At 41.5% G+C, this 17,609-nt stretch overlaps 1 protein-coding gene across 1 annotated transcript in view; it reads right to left on the reverse strand.

Annotated features, from left to right (window-relative positions):
* Positions 1–17,609, reverse strand: part of spata20 (spermatogenesis associated 20) — a 338,661-nt gene that overhangs the window by 149,002 nt on the left and 172,050 nt on the right. The window contains exon 15 of the mRNA XM_055654097.1: positions 14,735–14,815. Within this exon, the coding sequence (XP_055510072.1) occupies positions 14,735–14,815 (81 nt within the window). The remainder of the gene's footprint in view (positions 1–14,734; positions 14,816–17,609) is intronic.

The following is a 17,609-nucleotide window of genomic DNA, read 5'->3' on the forward strand; positions in this document are numbered from 1 at the left end:
CACAACCATCTTCACTATTTGCAAAACCACTCACTTCTGAATCATCAGCAAACTTGCTAATCTTGCCCTGTTCTTTGACGTTTCAGAGTGCTGGAGTAACTCAGCGGGTCAGGCTGAGTATAGAAGTTGGGAGGTCATGTTGCAGTTGCATAAGAAGTTGGTGAGGCACTTTGTGACTATTTTCCCTTCACCCATCTGCCCAAGCCCATTCTCTCCCCTCCTTTCCTATGTTCCTTTCCACCCATAAACCTCTCTCTGCCTTTACATTTCACTCCTTTTTCAAATCTGCTCTATTTATCAACATGCATTTTTCTTCTTCACTTTTTAGTCATAGAATGATGCAGTGTGGAAACAGGCCCTTCAGCCCAACTTGCCCACACCGACCAACATGTCCCATCTAAACTAGTCCCACTCACACGCGTTTGGCCCATATCGATCTAAATCTGTCCTATCCATGTACGTGTCCAAATGTCTCTTAAACATTAGGATAGTCCCAGCCTTAACTACCTCCTCTGGCAGCTCGTTACATACACCCAGCGCCCTTTGTGTGAAAAAGCTACCTCTCTATTTCTGAAATATTGGTCATAAATTTGGTGCAAAAATGCTCCAAAATAAGGCTCAGAATGCATCTAAAACCCCTGAGCTTCCAGGGCCCTTAAGCCTTAAGCGGGCCCTGGACCCTGGCATCGAGGGACTTCACGCTTCGCGCTCGTAATGTGCGCAGCGCGCACATTATTTCACATTAAGTTTTTTGTAATCCTGTCATGCCACCCCCCTTTTTGGGAAGCTCGTACGGGCCTGGTTCACGAGGTTAATCCCCAGGATGGCGGGAATGTCATATGAGGAAAGATTAGCAAGTCTGGGCTTGTATTCACTGGAATTTAGAAGGATGCGAGGCGATCTTATAGAATTTAAAATTATAAAAGGACTGGACAAGCTAAATGCAGGAAAAATGTTCCCAATGTTGGGAGAGTTCAGAACCAGGGGCCACAGTCTAAGAATAAAGGGGAGGCCATTTAAAACTGAGATGAGAAAAAAACGTTTTCACCCAGAGTTGTGAATTTGTGGAATTCTCTGCCACAGAAGGCAGTAGAGGCCAATTCACTGGATGAATTTAAAAGAGAGTTAGATAGAGCTCTAGGGGCAAGCAAAATCAAGGGATATGGGGAGAAGACGGGCACGGGTTACTGATTGTGGATGATCAGCCATGATTACAATGAATGGTAGTGCTGGCTCAAAATGGCCTCCTCTTGCACCTATTTTCTATGTTTCTATGTTTAGTAGTGCATTGATTGAATTGCTGCCTTATAGAGACTAGGGTTCAATCCAGACCGAGACAACTGTCTGTATGGAGTACGTTCATTCTCCGTGACTGCGTTGGTTTTCTCCAAATATTCTAGTATCCTTCCATATTCCAAAGACGTGTAGGTTTGTAAGTTAATTGGCTTTTATAAATTGCCCTTAATGTGATAACGTGGTCAGCGTGGACTCAGTGGGATGAAGGGCCTGTTTCTACATATCTCTGAACTAAACTAAACTAACAATGGACTCCTCCAAACCCTACGAATAATATTATGTAATCTACCAAACCAAACAGCATGAGGGAAAATTATTTGAATGACCACAGAAAGAGTGAAACAAATAATAGGACAACAATAAATGAACAACACTTACATAACTGGTGAGGCAAAAAGTTTAAAATAAGAACTTCTTCAAAAAAGAGCCAGAAAATGGCAGGAAACACACTTTATAAACAAGCTTACAAGTTACTGCCAGCAAATACGACTGTACATTGCTTCATCTGTTATCATTCGCTAATGAATGACTGTGGCTTTGTAAGTAAATAGGTTACATTGATAAATGAGATGATGCCATGTTTGCACCTGGACCAATTTCATTAGACAATCATTGCTAATGTTTAGTAGGTCAAACAGAATGATAGCAGATTTACAACATGGAAGGAAGGCATTCAGTACTTTGTAGAGGAATCCAATTACCCTTTTCACCTGCTCTATCCCAGTGCCAATTACTTTCCTTCAGATGCATCTCTAATTCCTCTTGAAAAGCCTGATTGACTGTTCCTTCACTCTTTTTTTATTTTTTATTTTATTAGAAGTTAATACAGTGCAAAACAGTGCAGTGGAACCTAATTTTAGGTGCCAACTATGTCATACCGTAATCCATTCTAGGTACAACCTCTAGTTTTATGTTTTAAGAAGGAAGTAAGCAAGACAAGAAAAAGAAAACAATAGAAAGGGGAAAAAGAGGGAAAATAGATGGTGGAGAATAGATAAACGTGAAGTGTGTATATAAAAAAAAAAGAAAAAGTGGAAAGTAGAAATAGGAGAGAAGGCCCCTTAAAAGAGAATTTTTCAAATCTTTATTCGGAGATGTAGATCTATCTACGGCATGAACTGAAATCAGCAATCTTTACGGTTTTTCTTTATTCCAAAAAGTTGATGAAAGGAGACCAACTCCTTAAGAATTGGTTATATTTATCTATTAGTCGGAGTCTCATTTCTTCAAGGCGTGCTATGTCCATCATATTCCTAATCCACATTTTAACAGTTGGTATGGTTGTATTTTTCCAAAATTTAAGTATCAATTTCTTTCCAATTATTAACCCATAATTAAAAAAAACGTTTTGGTCTTTATTTAAATTGATATCTTCTACTATTATTCCAAATATAATCCATTCCGTTTTAGGTTCTATTGTGGACTTGAAAAGCTTTGTAAATATATCAAATATATCGCTCCAAAATGTATTCAACTTTGTACATCCTACAAATGAATGTGTTATATTAGCGTTTTGAAACAACCATTTATTGCATCTGGGAGAGACGTTTGGATAAAATGTATTCAACCTCGTTTTTGAATAATATAGTCTATGTAATAATTTGAATTGAATTAAATTATGTCTTGCATTAATAGAACAATTATGCGTGTTCATCAGATACTTTTCCCATCTATCCTTCGAGATCTTTATCATTAGCTCATGTTCCCAATCTTCTCTTAGAGCTTCTGTTGAGGGTAATTCTCTATTTAATATATTATTATAAAAGTATGATATTAATTTTTTGTGAATCAGTCTTAATATTCATTGCTTCTTCTAAAGGGTCTAAAAATATAGTTTCAAATCTATGTATATATTTCTTCATAAAGTCACATATCTGTATATATTTAAAATATTGATTATCCTTCAGTTTAAATTTTAATTTTAAATGTTGAAATGATAACAGTTTGCCCAATTCATAAATATCCCCTACTTTCCTAATCCCCAGTTTATCCCATTGTTGATATGTTTTGTCGATGAGAGATGGTTTGAATGCGGGGTTGTTCAATAGTGGGGTTAGTACTGATATAACCATATAACATATAACCATATAACAATTACAGCACGGAAACAGGCCATCTCGGCCCTACAAGTCCGTGCCAAACATACTGATAGATTTTTAATTTCAAGGATACTTTTATTTGTTTCCAAATTCTTATTGTATTGTGAATAATTGGGTTCTTATATATTATACTATTCAATTTTATCGGTGAGAGCAAGATCGTTCCTATATCGTGCGGATAGCACTCCTCTTTCTCCATTCTTACTGCTGAATGGAACTATCCAACCAGTACATTATGTTCTTAATATGCACTGCCCAGTAGCAATACATAAAATTAGGTAATGATAAACCCCCAATTTCTTTAGGTTTACACAAATGCTTTTGTTGAATTCTGTGTGCTCTGTAATCCCATATAAAATTAGTGATAGTAGAATCTAGTTTTTTGAAAAAGTATTTTGGAATATATATTGGGATCGCTTGAAACAAATATATTAATTGTGGTAAGAAAGTCATTTTTATAGCGTTAATTCTACCTATCAATGAGAGCGGGAGTGTTTTCCAAAATTTAATCATATCATTCAGTTTATTTAATAGTGGCAAAAATTGGCACTAAATAATGATTTGTGTCTTCTCGTAATTTGAATACCCAGATACTTGAATTTTTCTGTTCCAATTTTGAAAGGGAATTTTAGTAAGTGTCTCGAATCCTGTGGTTTTAAAGACATAATTTCGCTTTTATTCCAATTTATTCTATATCCTGAAAAAGAGCCGAATTCCTCAATTAATGTTAATAATGTGGGTATACTCGTTTGTGTATTAGTAATATATAAAAGGATATCATCAGCGTATAATGAAATTTTATTCTTTGAGAGTGTTACATCCGTGAATATTCGGGTGATTTCTAATCCTTTCGGCCAGCGGTTCTCTCATAAGGGCAAATAGCAATGGTGATAAGGCACAACCTTGCCTATTACCCTTTGATAAGTAAAATTTTGGAGATAGCATTTTGTTAGTTAATATTCTTGCCGTAGGTCTATCGTAAAGTAGTTTAACCCATCTAATAAAATTCTCTCCCGTATTAAATTTTTGGAGTACCTTGTATAAATAATGCCATTCTACCTGATCTGCATCCAGCGTAACAACTGAAATATCTTCATTGTCCTCATTGTGAGAGTACATTATATTGAAAAGCCTTCTCAAATTATTAAATTGTTTTCTTTTGGGTATAAATCCCGTTTGATCCGTATTTATTAAATTGTTAATATAATTATTTAGTCTTCTAGCTAGAATCTTTGCTAAAATTTTCTGATCCGTATTTAGAAGTGAAATAGCTCTATAAGAACCCGGTTCATCTAAATCTTTATCTTTTTTTGGTATAAGCGTGATTGTTGCTTCTGCTAGGGTTTCTGGTAGTTTATTTTCGGTATAAGCCTGCATGTATAAATTGAATAATCTTGGTACAATTGACTCCTGAAATCTTTTATAAAATTCATTACTAAAACCATCTGGTCCTGGGGTCTTCCCATTTTTCAGTGAGTTTATTATTTGTTTTATTTCTTCACTAGTAATCCGTGCTCCTAATTGCTCTTGTTCTAAACTATCCAATTTTGGGAGATTGCAATCTAAAAAATGTGTAATTTTACTAACATCTGTATTTATTTTAGATGTATATAAATTATGATAAAATTGGGCAAACCTTTTATTAATATCCTTTGGCAGTGTTAGAAACTCACCCTTATCCGATTTAATTTTAGTGATAGTTTTTTCGTTTTCTTGTGGCTTCAGTTGCCTCGCAAGTAATTTATGTGGCTTATCCCCAAATTCGAAGTGCGCTTGTTTTGTAATTTGGAATAATCTAATTACTCTTGCCGACAGTATTCTATTGATTTTATATTTCAATAAAGTTATCTTATTATGTTTATCTATGGTTGGGTCAGTTGCATTGTCCAGTTCTAGTAATTTTATTTCCTGTTCTATCCGCTGAAGTTCTCTTTTATTTTCCTTATTTTGAAAACTTTGGTAAGAGATTATGACGCCGCGAATATATGCCTTGAAGGTTTCCCATAATAGCGGTGCAGAAATACCCGGCGTGTCATTTATTTCGACAAAAAATTTTGTTTGTTCTTTTATATACTCATAGCCCTGCGGGTTATTTAATATGTGTGCGTTGAATCTCCAAAAAGGTTTTATACCTGGCATTCTCTCAATTTTAAGTATAAAAGTCAATGGTGAATGATCAGAAATAATATTATTATGATATGATGGTTTATTCGTATACGGGATTAATTTTGTGTCCAATAAGAAATAGTCAATTCGTGAATAAGTTTTATGAATTGATGAGTAAAATGAATATTCCCTACCACTTGGATTTGCTATTCTCCAAACATCAGCTATGTTGTTATTTTTTATATAAGTATTTAAAAATTCACAGGTCTTATCTTTAACAAGACGCTTCCCTACCTTTATTGATTTATCTGTATGGGTCTATAACACTAATTATCTTTCTGTGTAAGATCATTTTCCTCATAACTCCCATGTATTTTGACTTTAAATAAGTGACTGTTGGTCCTTTAACCCTCCACTGATAAATACAAAATCCCTCATTTATATCAAATCCAGTGCATTTATATCAAATCTCTTCTCTTTTTCTCTCTTCTTATCTGTTTCCAACAATAGCCTACCAGACTGTCTCAGCACTCCAGCCCCCTCCCTCTCCCTCACCTGGCTCCATCCATCCACCCTTCATTAAGTTATCACCGACCAACCCTGAAATACCCCTGCATATCACTTTTATATACCGACCATCATCCCCCTACATCAGGGCTGCCAACATTGGGTGAGAGTTGAGAGTGAGAAATTGCGAGGGAGCATAGCGACCGAGGGGGAGAGGGTGTGGGAGGGGGTGTTCCACCTCCTATAGTAGGCTCCGGAGGCGGCACCAACCCGGTCCGCTCCTGGCTTCGGGCCGGGGTTAAACTCCATGGGGTGTGTTCAGAGCGATCGACGGACATAGAGCCGCCAGAGTTGAGGGTGGGAGGTGTGTGCCGTGCCTCGGGGGAAGGGGGAGGGGGGTTGGTGTTGGGACCACCGCCGCCGTGTCTCGCCTATCACACTATCTGCATGGGAGAAACTAAACTACTTTTTTTCCCCCTAAAATCATCCCACAGGCCGGTAGTTTGATAGCCCTGCTTTAAACCAATCCCCTCTAGTGTTTGAATCACATATCCTGGGAAAAAGACTATGCATTCATCTGATATTCCCCTCGTGGTTTTTACTCACCTCTAAAACAATTTTTGCTTTGTTTTGAACTTTCAGCACCCGCAGATATTTGAGCGTGAGAAATTTTGTGATCAGCATGAGAGCATGAGCATTTTGTGAAATGCGTGAGTCTCACGCTCAATGCATGATAGTTGGCAGTCCTGCTAATAATTCAAACATTTTATGCAAGTTCCAATTGTTTGGACAAAAATCACTTATTACTGCTTTATAACAGTTAAATTACTTTAAGACCATTTCAGAAATTATGGCACTCAACAAACAATCAACTAACAAATTAAAGCAAACTAAAAAGAAATAACATGTTCCCTTTCCTGACTCGACCTCATAAGTACTTTAACGTTGTTAACAGAGCAAAGGGATATTAATCTCAAGAATCAAAATGGGGAAAGTGGGGGCAATTTTGCTTAAATGGTCATTCTAAGCCCATTCAGATCTTCATAGAGCCAGAGTTATACAACATGTACGTGGCTGGCCCAATTTGTCCATAATGATCAAGTTGGCATACGGCATGCCCAGGGACTGGCTGCCGTTCCCGGATCAGCTCGCGTCCCAGGGACTGGCTGCAGTTCTCAGGTCGGCTCGCCTGCCCCGACCCTGCGAAAACGATTTGAAAAAAACGTGGTATTTCGGGTTACGGGCCGTGTGCCGTAGGTTGCCGAACCCTGTCCTAGATGTTTTGCCTCATTGTGGTCCTCCCCATGTTTTACAACCGATTCACCTGGTTAGTTTTATCTCCGGCTGCTTCATGTTGTCGACGGCTGCACATCCAACCAAGAAAGAGAAGAGAAGAGATGCGATGTCACTCACAGCCGCCAACTGACGCGTTTCCCAGACAGCACAGATCGTTGTGATATGGCGCAAAAAGACAAACTGTGCAGGGACTGAAGACAGCGTGAGAATTCTGTCATCAGCGTGAGAATTGGCTGAAATGCGTGACTCTCACGCTCAAAGCGTGAGAGTTGGCAGCCCTATCTAATACCAAGATGTGACAACAGACGCACAGTGTAGATGAGATATGCACGTGCCTTTAATATAGTTACCTCATCACTACTAACCACTCCCCATATCACAAGTATAATTACAACCTCCCCACCCACATATCGCTCTCTAGTTTCCGTGACAGGCCACGTACAAAATACAGTATGAATAAAATGAAGTAAAGTTACAGTGTGTCGCTAACACATCTTTACACACAGGGAGACACATACACAAAGGAAGACACACACACAGGGAGACAGACACACACAAACACGCACACACACACACACACACACACACGGAGACAGACAGACACACACACACACACACAGGGAGACAGACAGACACACACACGGGGGAGACACACACACAGGGATACACACACACACACACAGGGAGACACAGGGAAACAGACACACACACACCTTTCCTTCCCCCCTCCATCCTCCCCCTCCCTCTTTCCTCCCCTTCCTCCCTCTTTCCTCCCCCCATCCCTCCCTCTTTCCTCCCCCTCCCTCTCTTTCCTCCTCCCCCTCTCTTTCCTCACCCTCCCTCTCTTTCCTCACCCTCCCTCTTTTTCCTCATGCTTCCACTTTCTCCCCTTTCTCCTTCCCTTCCTTCATCCCCTTTCTACATTCCCTCCCCGTCTCTCTTTGCCTCCATCCCTCCCTTTTTTTCTGTCTCTCTCCCTTTTTCTCCCCTCCCTCTCTTTCCCTGGCCGCCCAATCTTGCGGGCAGGGTGTAGCGTGGATTGGCGGCGCTGGCGCTGCCGTGTGAGTTGAAGGGCAGGAGGGAGGGAGGGAGCGAGGTTGCCGCGGCAGCCATGAAGCGCAGCGCTCGCAGACGGCGCACAAAAGCACTGACATCCGCTGCCCGGGACCGACGCGCTTCCCCAATCCGTGCAGATCGCTGTCATGTGGCGCAAAGAGACAAACTGTGCAGCAAAGAACCTATAGCTCCGCTGTGCAGGGACTGAAGACAGCGTGAGAATTCTGTCTTCAGCGTGAGGGCGTGAGAATTGGCTGAAATGCGTGAGTGTCACGCTCAAAGCGTGAGAGTTGGCAGCCCTGCCCTACATTATCATTCCCTTTACAGGGTTTTGACCCCAAATCCCTCTGCATCCTGTATACTGCATACTAATCTCTGCATCCACACATAATGTTTGACCAATTGAGTTTCTCCTGCAGTTTATTTTTTCTCTACCAAACCTCTTGGTGAATTGAACAAAAGATTCTTCAGTCTAACCCTGTAACTGAAAACCCTCATCTATGGAATCTTTCTAATTATACACCGCTTTAGGATCTTCGGAAATCCCTGCAAGGTGGTGAGCAGACTGGACATAATATAGAAATGTTCTACACAGTTTAACATAACCTCCTGATGTTGTAGTCCATGCCTCCATCCATGACACCCAAAATGTCATATCTTTTTTAACAGCCACCTTTAAATATCTCGCGACCTCCAAAGAGTTAAGTACATCCAGGGCTATGTACACCTTTGAAACTACACTATTTTTCGATAGTATACCTTCTCAGTCTTTTAGCCAAAATATATATTTGCATTAAATTTCATCAGTTGCTTGACTGCCCCATCTGCCAATCTAATTGCATTGCCGCCTTCTCCCAATTCCTCATGATTTACTTTGTGTCACCCATGATTTATGAAATATTACACTGCATTTCCAAATGCTAATCATTTTTATCATGATAAGGATTTGTTGCTGATCCATATAAAGCACTGCTGTTTTCAGTCTGGAAAAACAATCATTTAACCCTACTCTTTTTTATGCCTTTAAGCTAAGTGCCTATTCATGCTGAATCTGAACTTTAAATCCACAGAAACATTGTTTTGCTGACAAGTCTTTTGTGTGGTACAGTATCAAACAGGTTTTGAAAATTTAAGTAGACAACACCCATTGCATTCCCTTCATCAACCCCTTATTACCTCATTAAAAATATCCTCACAATTCCTCACAATTCCCATGTATATGCCATCGCCTCTTTCTTTCTCACCCCCTAAGCCTCAGTGTGCTCCCACTTCACCCACTATTCTTCCACCCCCTCTAAAGGAATTACCCTGCTCATTTCCCTTCCTGTGTACCTTCATTTCCAAACTCCATACCCCATTTCTCTTTTATCTGCCCTATCTAACCCATGCCTGAATGGTGTCTAAATCTTGCTGCATGCAGGTATAGACTGCTTCCTTTGCTCAGGAATTGCAAATTGCAAATATCTGCAGAAATCCCTATTTCTGTCCTAACGATGGAAGAAAAGTCTTTGACGAAGCCACTGAAGATGTTTGGACTAGGTTATTGCCCTGAGGACCTTCTGCAGTGATATCCTCGAGCTGGGATAATTAACCTCATCCATCAGACTCTAGCCGACAAAGTGTTTCCCCTTAACAGAGAGCTTTAATGTCACACTCATCTTATCTCTAGAATTCAGCTCTTTATTTCATAATGGGACCAAGGCTATGATAGGTTGGAAGCTAAGTAGTTCTGGCAAAACCCAAGATGGAGACGAGAGATTGCAGATGCTTGAATCAGGAGTAAAGAACATGCTGTTACAGAAACACCAACGGATATATGGCGGCCAAAGGGATGGTCAACGTTTCGGGCCGAGACCCTGCACCAGGGCCTGAAACATTGATCCCCCTTCTTTCTCCACAGGTGCCGCCTGACCCACTAAGTTCTTGCAGCAGTTTGTTTTTAGCTAGAAAAACCACAAAGGGATGCCGGTGAGAGACTGAGGCGGTGTACACTTCTGCAGGTATCGATGGTCCAGTGCATTGTGGCAGCCTACGTTGAGCTGCCAGATTGAGCTGCATAAGGATCCACAAATGCTGGAACTTTAAGTAAGAAACAAAGTGCTGGAGGAACTCAGCAGGTCAGGCATCATCTGTGGAGGGAATGGACAGTTGACATTTCGAGTCGGTATACGGTAGCTACGATTGAGGTAGGCGAGTCTGGAGGCAGGCGAGTTTGCATTCCTTGGTGAACATCAAGTGGATGCTTTTATTGTGATGATAATATTTTCTCTCCATCGGTCTGGGGAGACCTCTGGTCACTAGTACCAAAGCTGTCACACAGTCATATAGCATGGCCGCGGGACTTATTTACCATCGCCCGCTGGGGGCTTTGACTTTGACATCGGGGGGAGAGCAGGGGAGAGATAAGACTTTGCCTTCCATCACAGTGAGGAGGAGATTCGCTGTGATGGATGTTTGTGTAAATTATGTTGTGTCTTGGTTCTTTTTCTTGTTTGTATGACTGCAGAAACCAAACTTCGTTTGAACCTCAATGAGTTCCTCAATGAGGTTCAAATGACAACAAATAAATTGTATCATTGTATCATTGGAAGAAGGCCCTTCAGCCCAACTTGCCCATGCTCATCAAAATGCCCCATCTACGCTGCCCGCATTTGGCCCATATCTTTTGAAATCTTTCCTATCAATTGACCTGTCCAAATGTCATTTGAATGTTGTGATAGTACTTGCCTCAACTATCTCCTCTAGAAAGATATGGGCCACACGCAACGGGCGGAACTAATGTAGATGGAGCATCTTGATCGGCATGGGCAAGTTGGGCCGAAGGGCCCAAGTCCATGCTGTTTGTCAAAATGACTCTATAACAGTTACATAATATGAAACCACATTTCAAGAGAGTTTTGAGCTGGCATTTGGAACTCCTTAATTCACCTAAATAAAACTGGGGGCTGCAAGGTAAAATCACCGAGAAAGATTGCTGGAATATGGCTTGGATTCTTTTGAAAATGGATCATTGAAGAATATTTCTTTATAATGACTAAAGGATTCAATAACATTAAGATAAACACAAAATGTTGGAGTAACTCAGCGGGACAGGCAGCGTCTCTGGAGAGAAGGAATGGGTGACCTTTCGGGTCGAGATCCTTCTCTCCAGAGATGCTGCCTGAGTTAGTCCAGCATTTTGTGTCTATCTACGATTAAGCCAGCATTTGCAGTTCCTTCCTACATGATTCAATAACATGGGCGGGTAGAATTAATTTATTCTGCTGGGTAAAATTTAAAATCATATCCCTTAGGTAAGCAACGAGTTTGTACTTTTTCCTCAGAGTGTAGAAGCTTGGAATTCTTTTCCCCCCAAAATTGTGAATCCGTGGACAAATATGCTGTCAAACTGATGTTGTTCGTGAAGGGATATGGGTCGGAGTAATAGGGAAGGCACAGATCAGTCATTATCTGCTGAATGTCAGCAGTTGGTTGAAAGGCTGTCGACCCCAGTACCATTCCCATAATCAGTTAATGTTTTTTTCTTATCCACAAAGATTAGAAATGTTAACAACTTTCTCATAGATGCAACCTATATTTTTGGTATGTTGGGACAATCCAGCTGTAAGAGTTTATTTTTCCAGTGAGACTATTCCAGACAGCAAGCACTAAGTCCTCGATTAGCAGTAAACACACTAAAATAAATTCCTGATCCTAGCCTTTGAATGCAGTTATTAGATTATTAGATATACTGACAGAAATACTTGGCCATGTTAAAGGAACTCAGTGAAAAAGGAGAAAACTGGCAGATCTTAGTTGCCGTAGCAATGCTTGATTTAACTTACTTTATTCCTGCTTATCCAGCTCAGTTTTATTGTTACACGGGCTGTTAGTGTCAGAAAAAAACATCTCACAAACATTCGGTGAGGCTCCCCCAATAACTCAACAAATTGATTAAGTGAGTTTAGAAAAATCTTGGAATAGATCCTTGGTTACTAGGGGAGGACACAGTCGTGCAGTTAGGAGACAAGCTGACCGACACCTCCAGTAACTTGAGTTTAGTCCCGACCTCCTATGACGTCTGTGTGGAATTTGCACTTTCTCTCTCTGCTGCATGGATTTCCTTTGGGTTTTGGTCTTCCTCCCTCTGACATGCAAGTTAGTGGGTTGATGTGCCATGTAAGTTGCCTCAGTGGGTAGGGGAGTGGTAAACTCTAGGGAGAATTGTGAAGAACGTGGGGGAAAAATAAGATTGGTGCAGTAGGATTTGTGTGAAGGGATGGCTGATAGTTCGTGCAGAATTCATGGGCCACAGGGCCTGCTTCCATGATGTCCGATTCCATGTTTAAAGTGACCTCACCTGGGAGGTGCTGGAGAAACTCAATTGTTTTCAGCACTGAAGATGGATAAGTGCATTGGTAAGAGATAGGGTAAGGACAGAATGCAACTTAGTTTGGTTGTCCATAGTGGTTGAAAATTATGATTGGTTTCTCAGGATAGCTGGTTCTCTCCAGAGCCCAACCAAAGACTTCTTAAGAGTGGTATGAAATGGCAATGGAGGATTACTAAAGTCCTAGGTACTGGTAAGCAATGTAAATTAACATGACTTGCTTCCTGTAACTGTGATAACGTTATACAGCAGAGAGATAGGCCCTCCAGCCCACTCTATCTGTGCCAACCATCAATACTAATCTGAATCTTTTTGTGATCCAAAATGCTCATTGACATCCTTCTCAAATATTGTGTTGTTCTCTTTTTCCACCACCCACTCATGCAGCGGGTGGCAGGCCAAATCACCTTTTGGACCTGCATCAGGTCTCCTACAAACTTACACTTTATTTTAACCCTTACCCCTCTGGTTTTAGACACACAGGGTTTGGAATCTCCACCAATCTTAGTGCTTTATGGAAAATATGGATATCTTATATCTGCATTCACTATGGATAAGAATATTATGGCTGGATAATTTAGTGTGGCGCATAGTGGAATTCTAGAACGTTAGGATCAAAACGGAGGCAATATTAGTCATCTTAGCTCTTGTGGCATTACATTTTCTGCTCCCATCTACCTTGCCGTAGTGCATGAAATTGCTGAAAGTTGTAGATGTGGCCGGTATGCAGACCAGACTTCCCACCATCGATTCCATCTACACCACGCTGCCTCAGAAAAGCTTCCAACATAATCAAAGACTTATCACATTCCTTTTCCCAAGTCTACAAGTGCATTCGTTCCCAATTGTATTGTATTGTATTGTATTCAAATTTATTGTCATTGTCTCAATTAGAGACAACGAAATGAATTTCCCTTTACAGTCAGTATCATAAAAATAAATAAATAATAAATATTAAAACATATTAAAAAAATAAAATAGAATTTAAAAAAAAAGCACAAACACAGAAAGTCCACGACACAACACAACACAGTGGCACCAAGGTGAGGAAGGCACCATTGTCCAGCCAGCCTCCCCTCCGATCTTCCCAGATGTTCATCCGTGGTCTGGGCCTTCCGAGCACCCGCAGTCGCCGCCCCGGGTGGCCCGATGTTCAGGCCCTCACGCCGGGCTGGTGGAACGCCGACGTCGAACCCCGACGGTGAGCATCCTCCTCCTCAGCGGCCCGGACCTCCCGATCAGCCGCCTCCCGCAGCCGGAGTCCACAGCTCCCGAGTCCGCAGGTCGAGCCGGGCAGAGTCGCAGGACCCCGCGTTGTTGATCAGCGCCGCCCGCGTTGGGAGCTCAGCAAACCGCAGCTCCAGGATGTCGGTGCAGCAGGTCCAGCACTCCGGGCTCCAGACGGCGACCCCCGGTAAGGCATCGCCAGCCCCGCGATGTTTCAGCGCTGTCCTGCCGCTGCTGGAGCTCCGGTCGATCCCGGCAGGAAAGGCCGCGCCAATCCAGGTAGGTAGGCCGCTGTGGGGGGAGGGGGCCGAGGACGCGACTCAAATAATAGTCGCGTCCTCACCAGGAAGCGGCTGAAAGACGGTATCCCCCGCACCGTGCCCTCTTCCCCCACATAAAGACATTAAAAAAATCATAAAAAACACACATCAACATAACTAAAAAAACAAAAAGATACCCGGCTGTAGGTGGAGGCTGCTGACACCAGCGCCACCGGAAGTACAATGTCAATTTAGATGTCACATAATCCATGGGATACAAATTAACCCCATAAAGAAAATGCAATCCTTGCTAGCTGTCCCAGCATATTTTAAACAACGTTACTGATCCAAACTCCAGGATTCCAAATGCCAATCATTACTGGCAATGACTTCAGTCCAAGACTCCAACAGCACATTCTGGAGCAAATAATGAGAGATGTTTCAAGTCGCTGACTTTCATCAATAAAAAGCTCATGTGTTCATCTGTTTTTAGTCACTTGCACACATCCATCTCCTACCTTGTTGGGCACAAAGTGTGCGTTGATGCACTGTATCAATTCCTGTGTATCAGGTGCTTCCAGCTCACCACGGATCACGACCTGCAGCAGGAGATGAAACAGCAGAATGAAAGAAAGGCATCAGACCAGACCATTATATCTAGCTATTGTCAATATTAATCATGTTTTGAAATTTGTAAAGACAGTTCAAGCTGAGCACAGCAATCAATTTGCTTTAGAGAGTTTTTTGATGTCTGTAGCTTTCCTGACCCCTTCAAAGATATCTGGCTACTTGTCCATTATTCAGTCTTAGATGAGCAGAAACATCTTACCCAAACGTTGGGAACATTGAATGTCATTTTGTTCAATCCTCATCACAAATTTCAGTCCCCATCAACCAACTCTAACCCTTCCTGGCCATGGCCTTAGGCTGAGCTAGACTCACAAACTAGTCTCTAGTGCAGAGCTTCTGCCCACAGATAGTTACATCATGAAGACTTACTTCAAGTCCACAATATTGATCATCTCTAAACTACCTTCTAACATTTGTGTCTGAAACACTCACTTTAGACAAGAGATCTGTGCCGTCAACGATTAAGACAAAGTTCACAGGTCCCTCCATAAACCTCTGGGATGATGCTTTTTTAACCAAGCATTCAATCAATTGTCTTTGTAAATTACCATTTTTTCTACTGATTAAGTTCCTTGGGCCAATTTTTTATTCAAAGGGCCATTCAGGATTGTTATTGCATCTCACAAAATGTCATTATTTTTCACTCAGTCAATGCGCTCTTGTTTAATGGTAAGGAATTGTAACATGATCTCTGTTCACTTACTCTCACTGACAAAAACAATTCACAAGTAGTCCCGTACAAAGGAGAATAATAGCTGGGCAGAGTTCCAGTTCAAAATGTCCCTCGTATGAGTGCAGTTGTAGGGGAAGAGCTGGATCTGACATGTCAGGACTTGGGGCTACTTGGCCAAAATCTGGCTCATCCTCATTATCCATGGTCACACCCTGAAGGCAAGCCAGTGGAATGACATACCATATGACAACTGGTGCTCAAAGGGACTAAATAGCAGTGAGGAATCAGAACTCTCAGGAAATATGCAGAGGAGGAGAAAATGAAAAGATAAAACAATAAGATAAAACTTGCCAAAGCACAGAGAAAAGACAGTTGAGGTCTCCTACTAATGTGTCACATTGAGCTGTAGGACTGCAAGAGTTGAGCCTATCACTATAGACAGTCAAAGGCCCCAAGGCAGTCATGGATGGGGAAATAAATTCATTCAAATTCCTAAGAATAAAAGGCTAACCTCAGCCATTCTGAAAGGCAGACACAAAGTGCTGGAGTTAGGCAGCATCATCTCTGGAGAAAAGGGATGGGTGACGTTTCAGGTCACAACCTTTCTTCAGGTCGTTTTGAGTCTGACAAAAGGTCCCAACACAAATCGTGGCCCATACTTTTCTCCACAGATGCTTCCTAACCTGCTGAGTTACTCCAGCACTTTATGTCCACCTTTGGAATAAACCAGCATCTGCAGTTCTTTGTTTCTGCATTCTGAACGGCAGTTATGATGAGGGAGAAGAGATGGGGAGGATCCTCTGAAACCAGCAGGAAAGTCGACTTAGTAATCATGTGCTTGCCATAACACACAGTCTCTTTTTCAGGCTAAAGGGTAACAAACAAATTTGCATTGTTACACTTAATTCATAGCTGGCATTTAACTTCAATATCAATCGTTTAATTACCGTTATGTATCACAAACTTCCAGCCCAGCTAATTAAAATATACACAGCTAGAACTGGTTATGGCTTAGTCTGAAACTGTGAAACTGCAACCTTAATTTATGAAGCCATTCAACAAAACATTCTTCAGCAATAAAAGTAGGAGGAAATGGAAGACGTTCAGGGAGGCAGAGTATCTAGGGTAAAAAATAAGGTACATGGGGCAGCATAGCAATGTAAAGCAGGGAGCTAAGTCTCTGAAATGTCTGCAATTCCACAGAGAACCAGCAGCTTTCACTCAGGCATTTGAAATAACCATATAACCGTATAACAATTACAGCACGGAAACAGGCCATCTCGACCCTTCTAGTCCGTGCCGAACACGTATTCTCCCCTAGTCCCATATACCTGCGCTCAGACCATAACCCTCCATTCCTTTCCCGTCCGTATAACTATCCAATTTATTTTTAAATGATAAAAACAAACCTGCCTCCACCACCTTCACTGGAAGCTCATTCCACACAGCCACCACTCTCTGAGTAAAGAAGTTCCCCCTCATGTTACCCCTAAACTTCAGTCCCTTAATTATCAAGTCATGTCCCATATAACCATATAACCATATAACAATTACAGCACGGAAACAGGCCATCTCGACCCTTCTAGTCCGTGCCGAACACATAATCTCCCCTAGTCCCATATACCTGCGCTCAGACCATAACCCTCCATTCCCTTCCCATCCATATAACTATCCAATTTATTTTTAAATGATAAAAACGAACCTGCCTCCACCACCTTCACTGGAAGCTCATTCCACACAGCTACCACTCTCTGAGTAAAGAAGTTCCCCCTCATGTTACCCCTAAACTTCAGTCCCTTAATTCTCATGTCCTGTCCCCTTGTTTGAATCTTCCCTACTCTCAGTGGGAAAAGCTTTTCCACGTCAACTCTGCCTATCCCTCTCATCATTTTAAAGACCTCTATCAAGTCCCCCCTTAACCTTCTGCGCTCCAAAGAATAAAGCCCTAACTTGTTCAACCTTTCTCTGTAACTTAGAACTTAGTTGCTGAAACCCAGGCAACATTCTAGTAAATCTCCTCTGTACTCTCTCTATTTTGTTGACATCCTTCCTATAATTAGGCGACCAAAATTGTACACCATACTCCAGAA

Source organism: Leucoraja erinacea, chromosome 23, assembly GCF_028641065.1.
Source record: "Leucoraja erinacea ecotype New England chromosome 23, Leri_hhj_1, whole genome shotgun sequence".
In the NCBI taxonomy this organism is placed as follows: Eukaryota; Metazoa; Chordata; class Chondrichthyes; order Rajiformes; family Rajidae; genus Leucoraja; species Leucoraja erinaceus.